Source organism: Vicugna pacos, chromosome X, assembly GCF_048564905.1.
Source record: "Vicugna pacos chromosome X, VicPac4, whole genome shotgun sequence".
Classification (NCBI taxonomy): domain Eukaryota; kingdom Metazoa; phylum Chordata; class Mammalia; order Artiodactyla; family Camelidae; genus Vicugna; species Vicugna pacos.
This window is the reverse complement of record NC_133023.1, coordinates 111,036,657-111,054,363: the sequence shown is the minus strand read 5'-3', so window position 1 is coordinate 111,054,363 and position 17,707 is coordinate 111,036,657. Positions and strand designations below refer to the sequence as shown.

Sequence of the window (17,707 nt, the reverse complement as noted above, 5' to 3'; positions counted from 1 at the left end):
GAGAAGGGTTTTCCCTCTGGTCTGAGTCAGTGAGGCTTCTGGAAGATCTGGGGGGACCAAGGAGACAGCTCATAAACCCCTAATTCTCTTACCTGTAGGAGACCTACCTCTACTGAACCCAGGCATAGCCTCGCGGAGCACAGTCCCACCACCCTGATTTGCTCAGGCCCAGGGACAGAGGTTTGGGCACAGCGTTTGGCTAGGGTTAGCAGCCTTCTAGCCTGTGAGGTCATTACCGTGGGTTCCCAGGCCACTCTCAGGCCATAGGAGCCTTGGTGTCTGCTGAATCAACTGTCAAATTCCCTCTGCCCTCCCTATCACTGCACCAGATACAACAGCACAGCAGAGGGTATCTCCGCACTTCATCCTACATTGCAGACTTGATATTCTGTCCTGGATTTGACCAAGGACCTATTTGAGTGAAAAGCCCAGCCTAGACTCCAAGGAAATTCAAACCTTTCTAGGTAAATAATTCTCTTCAAAGGAGGTCTGTTCGACTCGTGCTTATTCTACAATTCACCTTGAGAATGGCCAGTGGGTGGGTCCTCAAATGCAGATTTTGGGGATCTTGGAGCCAGAAAGGAATTCCCTGGGATAATTACCCTGTGGTTTTACAATAGCCAAGACATGGAAACAACCTAAATGTCCATCAACAGATGACTGGATAAAGATGTGATATATTTATACAGTGGAATACAATTCAGCCATAAAAACTGACAACGTAACGCCATTTGCAGCAACATGGATGTTACTGGAGAATGTCATTCTAAGTGAAGTAAGCCAGAAAGAGAAAGAAAATTACCGTATGAGGTCGCTCATATGCGGACTCTTAGAAAAGAAAACAACAAAAAAAATCAGTACAAAACAGAAAGAGTCTCATAGACATAGAATAGAAACTTGTGGTTGCCAGGGGGACGCGGGGTGGAAAGGGACAGATTGGGATTTCAAAATGTAGAATAGATAAACAAGACTGTACTGTGTAGCACAGGGAAATATATACAGGATCTTGTGGTGGCTCACAGCGAAAGAGAATGTGACAGTGAATGTATGTATGTTCATGTATAACTGAAAAATTGTGCTCTACACTGGAATTTGACACAGCACTGTAAAATGACTGTAACTCAATAAAGAAAAATGTTAAAACAAACTACCCTGTGGTGTAGCTTGACTCATCATCATCCTCTCCCCTTTTCTCCTGTCCGAGTGGCACTGTATCCTTAACTAAGCTTGGGGATCCCCTGAATCCCAGATCTTTATGACCTACAGGATTTACTCAAGCAGGTTCCCTCTATAAAGTCCGAGAAGGGTGCAGGCACTCCTATTCTGGGTTCAACTCCTGTCCATCCTCTTGCCCATCTCACTCATTCAGACCTATTCATTGAATCTGAATCTAGCGTTGAAGACAAACGCATGTGATTCCTGGCTAGGCCACTTACTCAGCCATGCAAGCTTGGTTGGTAGTCAACGCAACCTCTCTGAGTCTCACTCTCCTTGACAGGGATAATTATGCTTGCCTGTCCTGGGAAGAAAATATAGGGGCAAAGAGTAAAGACTAGACCCATATGTATAACATATGCTGCAGTGTGTCTGACACATAGAATCACAAAGTGCCCAGTTTAAAGTGGTTACTATGGTGATTGGTGTAGAGCTGGATACTCAAAGGTAAGGAGGGATAAAATGTGGACCCCGACCTCCACGACATGACAGTTGAGCGGGGAGCTAGCACAGTCATACTCCTGAACGATTGCCAGTAGAAGGCTGCACCTGATCAAGACCGCAAAGTGTGCATCGTGGGGGTTCAGAGAGTAGGAGGGGAAAGAGGCAGGGAACTCACCGTAGGCTTATACCAGACACTGCACCTGGCATGCTACGTCTATTCTCCCATTCAGTGCTGGTCACAGCCCTTCTGCAGGGGCAGTACTAAGAGTATGTCTATTTTACAATGGAGGGTCCTGAGGCTCCAGAAGAGCAAGTCACTGTAAGCTGGGATGGTCAAGTCATCCTCACAGAGGAGGCAGGATTTGAGCCAAGACTTGAAACGTGAATAGGATTCAGATAGGGAGAGGGTGAGGGGCCGGGGTTTCATGGGAGTGCGGAGGAACAGCTGGCCCACAAAGCCCTGAGTCAGCAATGCCCAAAGCCAGCAAGGGAGCAAGGCACTTCCCAACTGCTTCCTAGCAACTTCCCATCGCAACTCAGAGCCGCGTTATCTCTGCAGCCTCACTAATGGGAGGCTCCGGAGGGAAAGGTCATCCACCCTTATCTCATTGTCAGCCCTAAGCAAACAGATCGGGCCAAGGCAGCCAGGAGAGCATGTCCATACAGCTGTCGGGCACCAAATTGCACCCCCACCCCTCGAGTTGCCTGACAGCATGAATCTCAGCACTGAGAATAATCATAGCCTCCATTCCTTGGGCCCTCTGTCTGTATTATCTCACCGAATCCTCGCAACAGTCTTGTAGGTCCTATTCTACAGAGGGGGAAACTGGGGCTCAGAGAGGTCAAGTCGCTTACCCAAAGCACCACAGCACGTAAGAAGACACGGCTAGAGTGTGAACCCAGGTCTAATCCGACTGCAAATCCTGTCCTTAATCACTCGGGCTGTAAAGCCTCGTCTCACTAGCTCACAGCAGTTACAGGACCCAAACGGACACTATCCCCATGCTGTGTCTCTTTCCCCTGTTCATGCAGCCTCTCGACACTGTCTCCAGAAAACAAAGGCACCAGAACTCTGAAGAGAACAAATCATGAAAAGGATGGTGCACTCTCATATTCCCACTAACCTTTGCGCCCTGCAAATTCCCAAGCCCCAAGAGATATCCTTACCCTTTCCCCACTTCTTTTCCCCTTAAATGGTATCCACACACCCTGGTTTTGCTGTTGTCCCAGCACAATTATTCACAGTGGCCCTTTCACTCTTCAAAGGGTCTGCATGGATTGGACAAGAGAATGTACGATCCCCTTGCCTATGAAGAGGCCAAGCAGGCTCACACATCAGGGCTTTTTGCAAGGCTCACACACCTGCTGGGCCATGATCTGCAGCTCCCCTGAGTGAGGGTGGAGTTCGACCAGGGAGGAGTAGCCAGCCTCTCCATGAGGATGGAGTAAGGAATAAACAAACTATAAATGAGCTTTGGAGGACATTCTCAGTACATTCCAGTTGTTGGTCCTGGAGTGGTCAAGAAACAGGGGTCGAGGAATGCTTGGAATGCAGAACTTCCCTTGTTGGGAGCAAGTGGGGTTGAGCACAGCTGCCTTCACAGCACAGCTGTGCCTCAAATCTGAGGAGTACAGAGCGTTGGAGACTCAGATAGGAACAGCTGAAAGAAAGGTTACTTATTAGGTCAAGCCCACTCCCCTAGCCCCTGTTTTGCCTTAAACCACAGTGCAGGGCCCAGCTAAGTGCTGGGCCTGGGCTGCTTCTGGGAAAGTGACGCTCCCAAGACACAGTATGGCTTAGGGGACAGTTGAAGGAAGCAAGGGACCAAGGAAGCAGACGTCACGATAAATCAGAGCTCTATCATACTGGTGATTGTGCTCATGAGTCTACATAGGAAAGGACCTAAATAATGGCCAAGGAAACCTACCCGGGAGGAAGGGATTTCCTTCCCAGAATTCTAGCGTGATCTAATAGTGGAAAATCTATTACTGTGACTTATATGAGCAAACGAAACATTAAAAATCATGTTAATTTCGAAAGTTGCTAAGATGGCTTAAGTGAATATTTGATATATGTCATGTTGCCTAAAATGCTCAGAAATCAAAGATGTTATTGGGAACACAGAGGCCACAAATGAAAGCTCAAGATCGTGTTTGTTGATGCAATGCTACTGTCATTCTGATTAGAGTGAGGAAGATGATGGGAAAGCTTCCTATCGACACTATGATTTCCAAGTCTTGCTGAATATTAGATAGTGAGTTTGAAAAAGCTTAAAACCACTGAAAAGGAGGCTATTCTCAATTTCTCTACTGGCACCACAAATCACTAAAAATCTAGAACCCTTTTTGGCCTCAAGACAACTTTACACATCTAAAAATTAATAGGGACCCCAAGATCTTTTTTTGTGTGTGTATATATAGTTATATATATATCTGTGTCTATATATTTAGTGAAGTATAGTCAGTTTACAATGTTGTGTCAATTTCTGGTGTGCAGCATAATACTTCAGTCATACATGAACATACCTATATTCGGGTTCTATCTTTTTCACCATATGTTAGGACCCAAAGATCTTTTACGTGCATTATATCTGCCAATATTTGTTCTACAAAACATTACAACTGAAATGTTGATTCATTATTTTTAAAAAATCGTTTAAAAATACAATAAAAACTCATTACATCATGTTAACATAGACTACAAAATGAAATGAAAAATAACTTTTCTGAAAAGTGGAGAGTAGATTGACATTATTTTAGGCGTTTGAAAATCTCCTTAATACACGGCCCAACAGAATGCAGAGGGATTCATATACGTGCTTCTGCACTGTGTGACCATCTGAGAAAGAAGGGCTTGTGGAAAAAGCCACTGTACCCTCGTGAGGGAATCAGAGTGTAAAAGGTACCAGCAAAAGAAAATAAAGGGGCAAAACCCACAAAGGGGCCTGCAAGACCTCCCAGGCAGGGCCATTGCCTTACCACGTTTGCGCTTCTATAAAACTGCTTGCTCTAGGTAAATGAAACTTACCCCTAAAATCCCTTTGGTTCCCAAAAGCCCACTCCTGGTTGGTCCATTTCTAACACCTCATTTGCATATGGCATGAGTTTAATCGAAACCAAAAACCATATAAAAGCCTGTGTAAACCTACAGACGTGGTCCAGAGCTGGGAGTGTTAACCCCTCTGGGTCCGCCAGCGTAATAATAAACCAGAGTTCTCCAACCCTCCGAGTGTCGCTTGGTCTCTGGATGGGATTCAGGTTTCTGTAACAAAAACACCCCCTTAAAGGTTGACCTAAGGAAAGAACTAACAGATACAACAGTTTAGGAACGTGATGAAATGCAGTGTAGTTAAGCAAAATTCATATATCCTGGAAGAAATTGCACTAAAATCATACCTTCAAATGGAATTGAAATTTGGATTTGTTTTCTCCCCATAAAAATGTTTTTAAACATCAAAGAATGCTACCAGTCAAAGCTCTGGTGTACATCCCACTAAAAATCAAGGAAATTGTTTTAATAATCTTGAAGGGCAAGGTATCCCATCCCTAACCCACCCCACAATCTCCCAGGCTGAACATAGAATAAAGATTCCTTTTGATTCAGCCCAGGACAACTGTTGACACTTTCAGTCAATGGCCGTGCCTCAGGGGTAGCAGGGTTTTCTTTGGCTGAGCCGGTCCAGATTGACGCTTGGGCTGCTCTGGTTGGACGCATCCAGCGTCCCCACGATGCCGAGTTGCAAGTCCTGAAGCTTTCCATGTTCAAACACAAGAGACCGTGCTCTTGAGGGAAAAACAAACCAAAGGATAAATCTGACCCAGTCAGACTAGTACCTTCAGTTCCCCCCACCTTGGATAGCTACTGTTTCCTGAAGAGTTCGGTTTAATGATTTCAGTACTGTGTTTGGGTCCTCGCTTATGTCTGCAAATGATTTCCACGACACGAGTAATGTTGAAGAAGCTTGAATGGGGTACCTTTGTCCTACTGCTTCTATTCTCTCTGAGTTGATGATTATCATTTGCTATTTAAGCCATAAGTCCTTTCCCCTAGTTTGACACTACAGTAAAGCACACTGTTAGATCATGACTGCTCACTAGGTGCCCTTTCCCCTTAATCACTTTCTGAAGTGAGTAAGCACATGTACTTATTTGGCCTCACCCTCTTCAACATCAGACCCCGTCGTTCCTGTCTTCCTTAGATTCCCAGGGCGTCAGTCGCCCTTGAGCTCCCAGTCTTCACAACCCAGTCACGGTGCATCTTGAACATTGTTTAATACTGCTCCTGTTTGATTTCTGAATTTACAGATGCACAACCTCCAAGCACAATTAAAGATATCTTAGCGTTGTAAGTTTCCTGAAATGACTTCTCACAGAAGTCAGTGTGTATGAGACTAGTTAGCAGGAACGAGTTTGAGAAAGACTTTCTATGTCACACGTGCAAACACTGTCAATTTGAAGTTGCAACACTGAGTATGATAGAAAATAAACGACTTACTCAAAGTGCTGTGTTTTCAAACTGGCCCATAATGCTGTCTTTGAAAACGCCCAGAGCTTTACCAAGAGCTCTTCTCATCCAAACTTTAGTTCCCAAGTCACCACACAAACTGAGTTACTTGCAGGTGATTGGGTGGTAGTTTTTCCTAGTCTCTTTGGGAATCAAATTCCTTTTGCCAAATATTTTCATGAGATGTTTCTGACCTTCAAGAATAAAAATAATTACTATTCCATTCAAAGGTTCATTTCTTCCAAACTCTTAGTCGAAGGATCCCAAAGACAGTTCTTCAGGGGTAATGGCCCATCAGAGTTCTCCTACATTGGTTGGGGAAACAGGAAGAGATTTCCAGGCCTCCTCAATCAGGCAATTTGCCTCCCACCTCCAGAGGCACAGCAATCAGAGTATTTCATTTCTCTGTCATATCCTTCCTTGCTTGCTCTCTCTTTTTTCCTGAGCCTCTGGGTTCTGGAAATGTTTAAATAGGCTTTGTCTTTTGTCTCTCCTAGATGGTGCTGTCCCTCCTCTCAGGTCCTGAAGAAAAGGTTTGATTTCTGTAGTTTGTCCATATTTTGTCTCATTGTTTGGCTGAGAGTCACATCCTTTTCAGGGCTCTCCAGCCTGATCAATAGGGACATTTACACCTGCTTTAAAAACTATAAAAAGAAGAGGAAATAAAACTGAATAAATATTGGCGTTTGCAGCAAAAATAGTGCATTCATAGGGAACAATGAAAGAGTATCTTGTCTCTTCACAAAGATGGAAACTCAGGAATTTTGTTAAAAAAATGAATAAAATTATTCACGGTTCAAGTAACTGAGGTAAATTGCATGAGAAGGGTCACCTTATTTTCCCATGAGTGGTCACCAGTGTCCTCTCCCTTTTTTCTTTGTGAGTATGCAAAAGCATGGCTTATGATCCAACATCGGTATTGACACACAGAGAAGAGGCCTGTAAACTGTTTATTTTGAAGTGGTGTGATATGAACCGTACCAGGGGCCATGAAGAAAGAGAGGAAGGCTATGTGAAAAGTCACACAAACACCGTGAAGATCAGGAGGAGCATTCAGATGGCACAGAGATACATGATAAGTAATACATGCTGCTTTAATCCACTACGTTTTGAGGTGGTTTACCAGGCAGCAATAGCTAAAACATGGTACACGATTTAAAAAACTCAAAGCTTTCTGGATTGCTCAGGGAATTGGAGGCTTTGATGAATCCGAAAATCTCTTCAAGTAAGACTTCCCGTCCATAGTCGATGCTTGTATGTGTTGCAAGACTTTAAACCTGGAACTACTCCTCCTGGTAAACATGACACCAGCATTTAAGTGTGAGAGGAATCAGTGTCCTCTTCTACTGGAAGAATCAGGAGATCTGCTCACTCAAAATTCGTATCTCCTGCGGGTTGCATTCTTTTCCCCTAAAACTCACACGCTGAAGTCCTAAACCTTACTACCTCATACACGATCTGCTATGGAGATAGGATCTTTATTGGCGGAATCAAGGGAACATATACGCATTACATGGGCCCTAATGCAAAATGACTTGTGCCCATATATAGAGGGGCAATGGGGACACCGAGACTCGCACAGAGGCGGGAAAATGGGAACCGGTACAGGGAGGTCTCTGCCATCTCTACAAGCCAAGGAGAGAGGCCTGGAACAGGTGCTTTCTTCACATGAGGCTGAAGGCAACAAACAGGCTGACACCTTGATTTGGACTTCCAGCCTCCGGATGCAGGAGACCTTAGTTTCATTTTGTTCGAAAAAGCCAAGCTCTGGCATTTTGCACATCAGCAAAGTGTATATTTTGTAGGCAGCAAAGAGAACAGTCTTAAGTGATTCCCATGAGAATCATACAGTCAATCAAGCAAAGAAACAAAGAGCAGCCAAATAATCGTACCTGATACCCGCTCAAGGCTGAGTATCCCAGCAAGGCACTTGCTTGTTCAGCCCAGGAAAGCGGCTTGCACATCGGACCAATGGCTGTGGCTCTCCGGTGCCGGTCTCTCATTGGCTGACTCCGAGCCGAGTGGTGTTTGAGCTTCTCTGATTGGACCTCGCATCAGCCGAGCCTCATATCACGAAGGTTTGCGGTTTCAATAGCAGAAGAGTAAAGCCTGGGAAAGAGTTGCAGGAGGCGTCCTGAACAAGTCTGCGTAGTACCTTCCGTTAGAAAGTTAAGTTTCTTCCGGGTACATTCGCGTCTGTGACAGAATTTTCTCCTTGAACTTTTTGATTTAGTTATTCGTTTGCTGTGATCGGATCCAAGCCATAAGCGAATTCCATAATGTGGGTAATGGAGAAAAGAGTTCGAATGGCATATATCGGTCCTATCAATACTGTAATCCATGCGTTGATCTTTATAATTTGTTGATTAAGCTGCGATTCCTTTCGCTCAAGTTCACCTTTGCATAAACAACAGCGTTAGATCGCGACTGTGCTCTGGGTGCCCTGCTTTCCGATTCACCCACTGAAGGGAATAATCACGATCCCGCGTTCCCCATCCCCATCTTCACACACATACACAAAATTCCATTTTTCCTTTACTTTCTCGATTTGATAGGTGCCACTCAACCTTGCACCTTCAGTCTTCACTCTCCAGACCCATTATGCAGCATTTATATCGCGTTTCACTAATGCTCTTATTTCATTTCCGAGTTTACAAACGCATCTGTCCCCCCAAGCAAGATAACAAGGTGTCAGTGTGTTCGATTTCTTAGAATTATTTTTACCTGGTACCATAACTAAGGGACCAGCATGCAAAAATAACTTTGGTGATATATCTCTGCATCATATTGAAAAACACTTGGATTTTAAAGCTGCAGCCATTAGCATGATATAAATTAGGTGATTTTGTGAAGTCAGCTCTTCCCTAACTAGTCTACATTTCTTTATGTTAAAATGCATTTGGTTCTGTGAGGTGTTTTGACTTCAGAAATTTTCTCCTGTGTTGACAACAATTTACAGTTTCTACGCAAAAATGTAAGCACTAAATTTTGCAGTAGATTGTAATGACAACTTGTGCAGCAAGCTCCTTTTCTCAAATCCTTCTATATTAATTTTTAGCACTCCAGAATAATATAAGTAATGAACCACCTGAGGGGGCTTATTTACCTTAATCCCCCTATTTTTGAACTCAAGAAGAGGTCTGGATGTAATATTGGCCTCCTTCATGCTTGCAATATTTTGTGAAATCTCTCTAGTGTCCTGTCCTGCACCCTATTTTATGCTTCAGCTCTCTCCAGGTAGAAAACTTTGTTTTTGGTCTCTCTGAAGAATGGGCCCAAGAAATGTTTTGAATTTCCTAGTTCATATAGCTATTGTTTCTGTATCTGGCTGAGAGAGAAATATCCTTTATAAATTTCTACATCCTAGTCAAAAGGGTTATACCTACATCTTATTTTAAATGCCCAAATAAACACTTAACTGTCATGATGAAATACTGGGCTTTAGGGCAAACTGTGGTACATTGCAGAGGACTGAAATGCCACAGTGTGTTCTCTCTCCACAGATGTTGGAAGCTAGGAATCTGTTTAAAAACAAAAGTAATAGAAAACCGGCAACTTCTTTGAAATTCAGCAATACATTTATAGAAAAACGATACCAATAAAAATCGAAAAGTAATCTTCACGGGCCATGAAGAACAAACAATGGAAAAGAAAACATATGCATCTCAACATGAATATGAACATTCAAACCACTGGAGGGCAAAGGGGACATATTTCTTCTGATGTTGCTCCTAATCCTGCTCTAAATTGATGCCAACGCTGAACACAGGATCTGCCTGGATTCATGTCCTTCAATCCCCAGGATTCAATCCAAGTAAGAAACCAAAAAGAACAGGCAAATTACCACAGTTCCTTCCACCTTAATCTCTAGGCTGATTTTTATAGAAAGGCTATGATGTGTTCAGCTCTGCTCACTGGACCACACTTTGAGCCAATGACTGTGGCTCACAGGCTGCCAGTCCCCCATTGTGTGGAACAGCGGAGCCAGGAGCTTGAGCTGCTCTCACTGGACACTCTTCAATCGATATAAAATTGCCAGTCATGAAAATGTGTGTTTTAAAATATCAAAAGTTTGTCTGCCTGGGAAGAATCGATTGGCTACCTCTGAAAGGACTTGAAAAGTAATTTCAAAAACCCGGGACTTAGAAAAGTGAAATGTGTCTGAAAACTTCCGTTTAGCAATTTCTGTACTAAACACCAGTCCCCATTTGTATAGTTCAATGTATGCTTAAACTGGGAAACTTTGAAAAAGGTAACAGGGGTAGTTGATGGCTGTATCTGCTCCTTCACTTCATCTATCTATTGCATATCACACACAAAACACTCCATAGTGCACTCGTGGGAGGAGAAGAAAATGGGAAATGAAAATGATACAAAGCTAATTTCAACCTTACAGAACTCTATAAATGCTGACCTACAGAAAGCACTAAACCTGAGTTCAAGGAAAAGTTGGATTTCAGTAGTTTCTCTTGCTTTTATCTCATGGTTTGCCTCAGACTCACGTTCTATACAGTTTCCTTCATCCAAATCAACGGGTACTGAAAAGTATTTTAATTCATTTATTAAAGTATAGTTGTGAGAATATTATATATTAGTTTTGGATGCACAACATAGAGATTCAACAGTTTTATAGATGACATTCTGTTTAAAATTTCTACAAAATAATGGCAATATTTCCCTGTGCTGTTCAGCATTTCCTTCTTGTGCAATTACAAGCTGCAAAATGAGCCCTTTAATATATGATGAAAACCTGAGTTCTAATGTAAATCACAGTAAATTTCAAAGGATTGAAATCCCACAGTGGGGGCTCCCTCTACCAATGTAGGAAGCTAGAAATTAAATTAAAAGGAAAGGAATTGGAAAATCACTGAGTACTTCGAAATTCAGCAACATACCTACAGAGAAATGAAAGAAAAAGAAGACAATGCACCAAGAATAAAAATAATGGATATTAAATTAAATTAATACCATCATAGGCATTAACACTGAAATCACGTGAGGTCGAGGAAGGAGGCATCTCGTTCTCTTGATGCCCAACATCCCCCTCTTATTTTGATGCCAGGACGTAGACACGTCTCACTACCAGATCAGGAGGCCTATACTTAAATCACCATGGTTAAAAGCAATTAGTTGAAGGAAAAACTCCAGGCACAGTATCACACCACCTTCCCCCTAAATTTGCAGGCTGAGTATCACAGGAAGCCTCTTAAACATTCGGTCCTGGTCTCCTCACCATACTTTGGGCCAATTGCTGTGCCCCCAAGGGGTGCGAGTCCCTCACTGGCTGCTGCTAGTGGAGACTGCAGTTGTAGCTGGTCTCATCAGATACTCCCAGCATCCGTGCAAAATTGCAGTTCAATCAAGACTTTTGCTTCAAAAGTGAAAAGTTAGCTGCAGAAAAATAGAATCAGATCATTATAAATTAGGTAGAAGAGAAATTTCCAAAGGTATGGCGCTTGAGTCACCCAGTGAGTCTAGAAAATTTGCTTTATCTCTTTTTACGGTATGTTTGGGTCCTATTATTTTATGTATTGAATGGCATTGAGATTTGAAATATGTTGAAGGAGTGTGAAAGGGCAAGTTTGATTTTTGTATCTGCTACTGTAATTTGTCTGTCCCTATTTCACACATTAAAAATCCCGGATGATACTGCTACATCCACGGGGAAGAATGACAACATAAAAAGGCAAATTAAGTTGTTAGGGAGATAACTTTGGCAGTAAAGATCCCTAAAAAGGCTGACCTAGAGATATAACTAATAGAAACGACCATTTCGGAAGGGAGGACGTGCAGTATGGTGAAGAAAGTTGCACGGGTTTCCATGGAACCCATGGCTCTACAGACGTACACTCAAGTGGAGTTGATAAGGTTCATAATGTTTCCCTCAGGGAAGAAACGCTTTAAAGATGGACAGGGTGGCACAGGTTGACAAACCAGAGTGGATGGGACTCTTCAGTGCTACTGGTCTTTTCGTGCCAAGTGAGTGGCTCTGAAAAGAGCCTTTGGCTTGTGATGCTCAGGTGGTCCTGAGGCAGCTTATTCGCACATGGTGTACCTGATGACAGCCTTGGTGCCCTCGGACATGGCGCACTCGCCAATCTCCCCGGGCAGCAGCAGGCACACCGAGGTCTGGATGTCTTCGTAGGTGATGGTGACGCGGTTTTGGGAGCGGGCCAGGCGCGCGGCCTCGCTGGCGATGCGCTCGAAGATGTCCTTAACGAACGAATCCATGACGCTCACGGCCTCCTGCGAGAGGCTCAGGCCTGTGTGCACCCGCTTCAGCACCCTGCCGAAGTAAGAGGCGAAACTGGCGAAGCTGTCTGCTGGGCGGCGGCGGCGGTGTTGGCGGCGCACGGGTGTCTCCTGCTTCGGCGTCTTCTGCTTCGGCATCTTCTGCTCTGGGCTCTTGGACTCGGCTTCTTTGCGCTCCTCAGTGTCCACGATCTCCTCCGAAGTGCGGGAAGACCACGGCTCAGCTATGTTGGAGTCGCTCGCCTTCCCCACAGCTCAGAAGGAAAGGCAAAGGCAACTGCGAGGACCGGCTTATAAAGGCTGCCTTGCCTGACGTCACGGCCAATCTGCAGATCTGATTGGGTAGGATGCGGGGCAGGGAGCCGTGTCGCTAAGGCAGGCCATGTCACGTGTCCTTAGATGCCCCGTGGCTTGGCCGCACATCAACCAGTCCGAGTGGCAATCTGGTGACCTTTAAACTTTCCGTGACCCCCACCAGGTGACCTGTAAACTTTCCATGACCTCCACCAGAAAAGCTTTGCAACCCGCAAGGTCGTGTCGGAAAAGGTCATCCGTTCCCCTCAGCTGCTTTATGCCTGCCAGTTGTGCGTGAGAAGTTTGCAAAGAGGTCAAACCCACCTCTCCTACGCGGAAGAAAACTCACTTTGATCTCTCTGAGAGGGTCTGACCTCCGCAACCCAAGCGCGTTCCGCCTCAGAACGACTGGCCCCCTGGGGGCCGTTTGACTTGCGCCCAGAAGCTGCTCTTTCGCGGCTGAGTGCGCGGCGTGGCTTGAGGAGGAGCCGTCCGACTCGGTGAGCGGAGGGCGCCTCAAAATCGTAGACACGACTGAGCAGCTCTAACCTGCAATTCTTATCAAAACCTTCAGTGAATCAGAAGAAAGAGAATGGCAAAACCGCATTCTCCACAGACGGAACCCTACAAAAGTGGGATACCTGTACAGAAATATTAAAAATATTTAGTATTTGCCAAATTTTTAATCGTTTTTTAAACATTCCCTACGTTCCCCCCAAATACCACACATAGTTGATTTGTTGAAAAAACTATGCGCTCTCAGTTGAAAGGACCTATTGTTTGTAATTCCTTAGAAACCTTTAGAGTGAGAGGAAAATAGTCAATTAAAGGGAACTTTTTAAAAAATTAAAAATATATTCCTTTCAAAAATCAGTAAGAATTCAAGCAAAACATATCTTTAACGTCTTTATAGAGAAATAAATTACAGATATTGAACCAAAGAGGACTTAGGAATAACTGAAGAACTAGAAGTCTTCAATGAGCTATGATCCTAATGCTCATGCTCCCAAGTGTCCTGCGGGACCTTCAAGAAATGAACGGTTAATTCTACCTCTAATAAGGTAGTTCCCGTCATGAAAGGAAAGGTTCTGTTTTTTATTACTAGTAACTATTATATGAAGACAAAGCCATGGAAGAAAGTTTGCAACAGGCAATTATTTGGACTGTGATGACGATGATAATATGAACCCTAACGTTTTTGGAGGACGCTGTTGTGATTACAAATTCTTAAGCAGATTGTTTTCCCTCACCCAAAATCAAGGACCTGGAGTGGAATTCCTTGGGGGTAGGGGGCATCTGCCATTTCCACTAAGAAAAGTCCTGCTTTTCATTAACGGTGCAGTCATTCCAGTAACTACATTTATTAAAGGTCTCAGTGGACTACTGATGTCTGTCACTTTTCACGCATAGCTGAGCGCTTTAATTACTATATATGAATACTTTTGTCAAGTTATTTTTCATGTTTTAAATGGAAAATTTTCTCATTTTCTTTTCCACTTATTGACCAAATTAGAAGGGCAAGTGACCCATTAAACTACTCTGCAACCTAAGAGACAACTGACCCTCATACTGGTGCCCTGGAGGTACCTCTCCATGGGTGTGTCCAGCAGGATAGGCAGACTTTTTACTTGTCGGCTCAGAACTCTCAAGCAGCAAGGCAGAAGTTATGTGTCCTCTTAAGGATTAGTTCTGTAATGGACGTAACGTCACTTCTCCCATACTCCATTGATCAAAGACATTACAGGTCTACCAGAGTCAAAAAGAGGGGAAAACAGACAGGACTTTTCCGTTGGAGAAGCGTCCAGGAACAAGCAGCCTTTGTGAAGTCAATGAAAGGCATCATACAACGCATGCTTCTCGAGATGCTGCTGGGTGCTACACACATGATATATCCGTAGCACAAAGTCCTGGTATCCTTGCACCACAGTGTTAATCCATGGAATACTTTCCCACTTTATTCTCTGCTATATGGGTGACCGCAGGCATGCAGTGAATCCCTATAATCCAGGGCAGAGTTTTCACTCTAGTGGCATGAGTTTTCTGACCATTGTAGACATTCCCTCCCACCCCCGAGTCCCTGGACATAGAGACACAGACATACAGATGGACAGAAAGGGGAATGCATCAAATGAGTAAATGTTAAAACAAACTCTACCAGAAACTGATCTCAATATCAGATTTATTTTGATTTCCACATTAATGATCTTATCTCCAAACAAGATTATATCTGAGGTACTGGGGGTTAGGACTTCAATATAAGAACTTCAGGAGGGTACACTTCAACTTACATGTAATGTGAAATCTGAACTGTGGATCGGCACATATGCTGCCTCTTCCATCATACTGATTATTCCAATTTGGAATATGGATTATTCCATATTTCCAATTAAGAGAAAAAAGATGACCTCATTCATCCTCTTTGTACTCAGACTATTCATTGTTTAATTTATTAAAAACTTTTTTTCTCATTTCTAGCTTCCTACCTCTGTGAAGAGGGAAGATAACTCTGTGATTTCAACTCTTAGAAATTGTTGATGATTTTCTTTAAACCCCTTATTAGTTCAATATTTTAAAGAATGGTCTTTGTACTTTTAAATTAACTTGTAATTTCCCCTGTGAAGAATATCACTTTGAGCCAAACATAGAGACACAGTCTGGATAATCTGCAAAATCAAAACTTTCCTTGAGCCCATCAGAAGAGGGATAGGAAACGCTAAGAGAGGCAAATCTATTTATCTTTGGCAGGACTGCACTAACTCAAGAGAAAGGGTGTGGGCAGGGCAGGGTACTCAAATTGCTTTACTAAGTAGTGCAGGCATGAAGGAAAGCAATTCCTGATCCAGGACTGTGTACAAACCTGTTTGTTTCTTGTTCTGTCCAATGTGGAAGATCTCTGATGAGCTACTGTACTTCCAGAGTTCTCCTTGGGATCATTAGAGTAAGGATTTAGGATAAATTCACTCTCCTCATGAGGGTCATTAGCTAAAATTATTCTGAAATATTAGAAAAATGTCAGTAAAGAATTTGAAAAAAAAAGATCTTCTTCCCAAGGAGACTAGGAAAAATGATCGTGAAATCAACTACAAGTAAATCCCTCTGAATAGTCCTCCGAGATTGCCATACAGATAGGGAACAAAACTTTGAGAGCCAAAGGCTCTTTGGAAATCATGCTCATTTTCAAAGATGGAACTGTGAACCAATTTGAATGCACAGCATTTCACAAGTCCTTTCATTTCCATCATGTTCATTACTGCTATTTCAAAATCCCAGTGTTTGTCCATATGACGTACACGTTTTGGCAACCTGGACCTTGCCTACGAGTCTCCTGCATATTGTTTTATGTGAGAACTTATTTTTAAGAAAATGAGTCCTTTAGGACATTTTTATAGTTTTTTTGTGTGTTTTGCACCTAAAATTTCAGAAATCGAATTAAAGTATTAGTGAAACAACATTTAAAGTGTACCATACAGACAGCGAAGACTGGGAGTGCAGGGGTGAATGACTGATATGAAATCTAGGAGAGAGAGAGGAAAATGAGTTTTGATGTGAAGACTGGAAGGTGAAGTGGGTACATTTGATCATTTACTCAGAGGGTGATTGAAGGTAAAGGGGACCTGATGCGCAATTATTCTCTAACGGTATGGTTAACAGTAAAGACTAATTGAAGCAAGGTTCAAACTTCCAATTTTAAAATAAAGAAGTCCCAGGGATCTAACATACGACATAGTGGCTATAGTTAAATACTGTATTGTATATCTGAGTGTTGCTAAGAAAGCAGTTCTTAAAAGTTCTCATGAGAGGAAAAAAAATTTGTATCTGTGTCTGGTGGTGGATGGAAACTAGAATTATAGGGGTAATCATTTCAAACTATATATACATATATTGAATTATTATGTTGTACACTTGAAACTAATATAATGTTACGTGTCAATTATGTCTCGATAAAAAAAGACTAATTGGGAGAAACAAGCTTACTACCTCAATTACAAATTATAAGCAACAGCCCTGGAAAACAGTATTAATATAGCAAACATATCACAGTCAAATCTACTCAACATTACCTTTGTTATAGAATTTATTGGAAAACGTAAGAGAAAACCTAACTATGGTACAGAAATTTAAAATATTTAAAAGTTCAAGGAAAAAATACCCATTCCAGGCTCCCAAGGAACTGGAGTTGCTACTCTGAGTCGTTCAGATTAATCTGAATCTACCCCTTCCATGTTTGTAATCTATTCTGTTTGAAAACGTAAACATTCACGATATCAACAATGGCTTCGTGAGGCTGATGAAGCATCTAATCAAAGTAGCTCAACCCTCATTTAGCTCTGAATTTACCCATCATGGATATGCAGCCCCTGAGTCACAGCCTTTGGCCCAGTGGATGATCAATCAGGTGACTCAAACTGAAGTGACGAGTCTTACTGGATACTCAGTCTTTGAGACTGAGGGAGAAGCCGGTATCATACATTACCTGCTGTTTCTTTCTTTCTTTGATTAGTTGTATGCATTTAATCATGATCATAAAAATACGAATCCAGATCTGTCAGTGGACATATCTCCTGTCAGTTTCACCAAGTCAGAGAATAATACAAATTAATAGCATTAAAATGATTTTCCTTGACTTAGTCTCCATATTTTAACTCAGGCTATTTGAATGGTCAGTTTAAAAACAAAACAAAACAAAACAAAACTCTAACCGCAGGGCTCTGACAAGATAAAACCCATAACATTAAATGGCCAGCTATGCATTCAGCGGCAGAAACTAACAGACTTTGGTATAATTGCAGATGATTGAATGACTACCCCCTTGGTGAAAGCTGAACCTTTTCTATTGGGAAAAAGAGATGCCACGAAAAATTCTATTCCAAGTCTTAGCTCCGGCAAGGATGAGAGAAGTTTCTCCTTGAGAATTTGCAATCGCAGGAGTTCCCTCATGTAACTCTGGGGTTCAAATCAACACTATCAGCATGGCCCAAATAATATCTAGTCACAACC

The 17,707-nt window shown here is 42.7% G+C and overlaps 1 protein-coding gene across 1 annotated transcript; it reads right to left on the bottom strand.

Annotated features, from left to right (window-relative positions):
* Positions 1 to 11,483: 11,483 nt before the first annotated feature.
* On the bottom strand, positions 11,484 to 16,434 carry LOC140691822 (histone H2B type W-T-like). The gene is made up of 5 exons (XM_072955958.1): positions 16,430 to 16,434; positions 15,620 to 15,702; positions 13,059 to 13,277; positions 12,219 to 12,669; positions 11,484 to 11,554 (listed from the first exon to the last, which is right to left on the bottom strand). The coding sequence occupies exons 1-5, from the start codon at positions 16,432 to 16,434 to the stop codon at positions 11,551 to 11,553; spliced, it is 762 nt and encodes a 253-aa protein (XP_072812059.1). The 3' UTR covers positions 11,484 to 11,550.
* Positions 16,435 to 17,707: the final 1,273 nt, after the last annotated feature.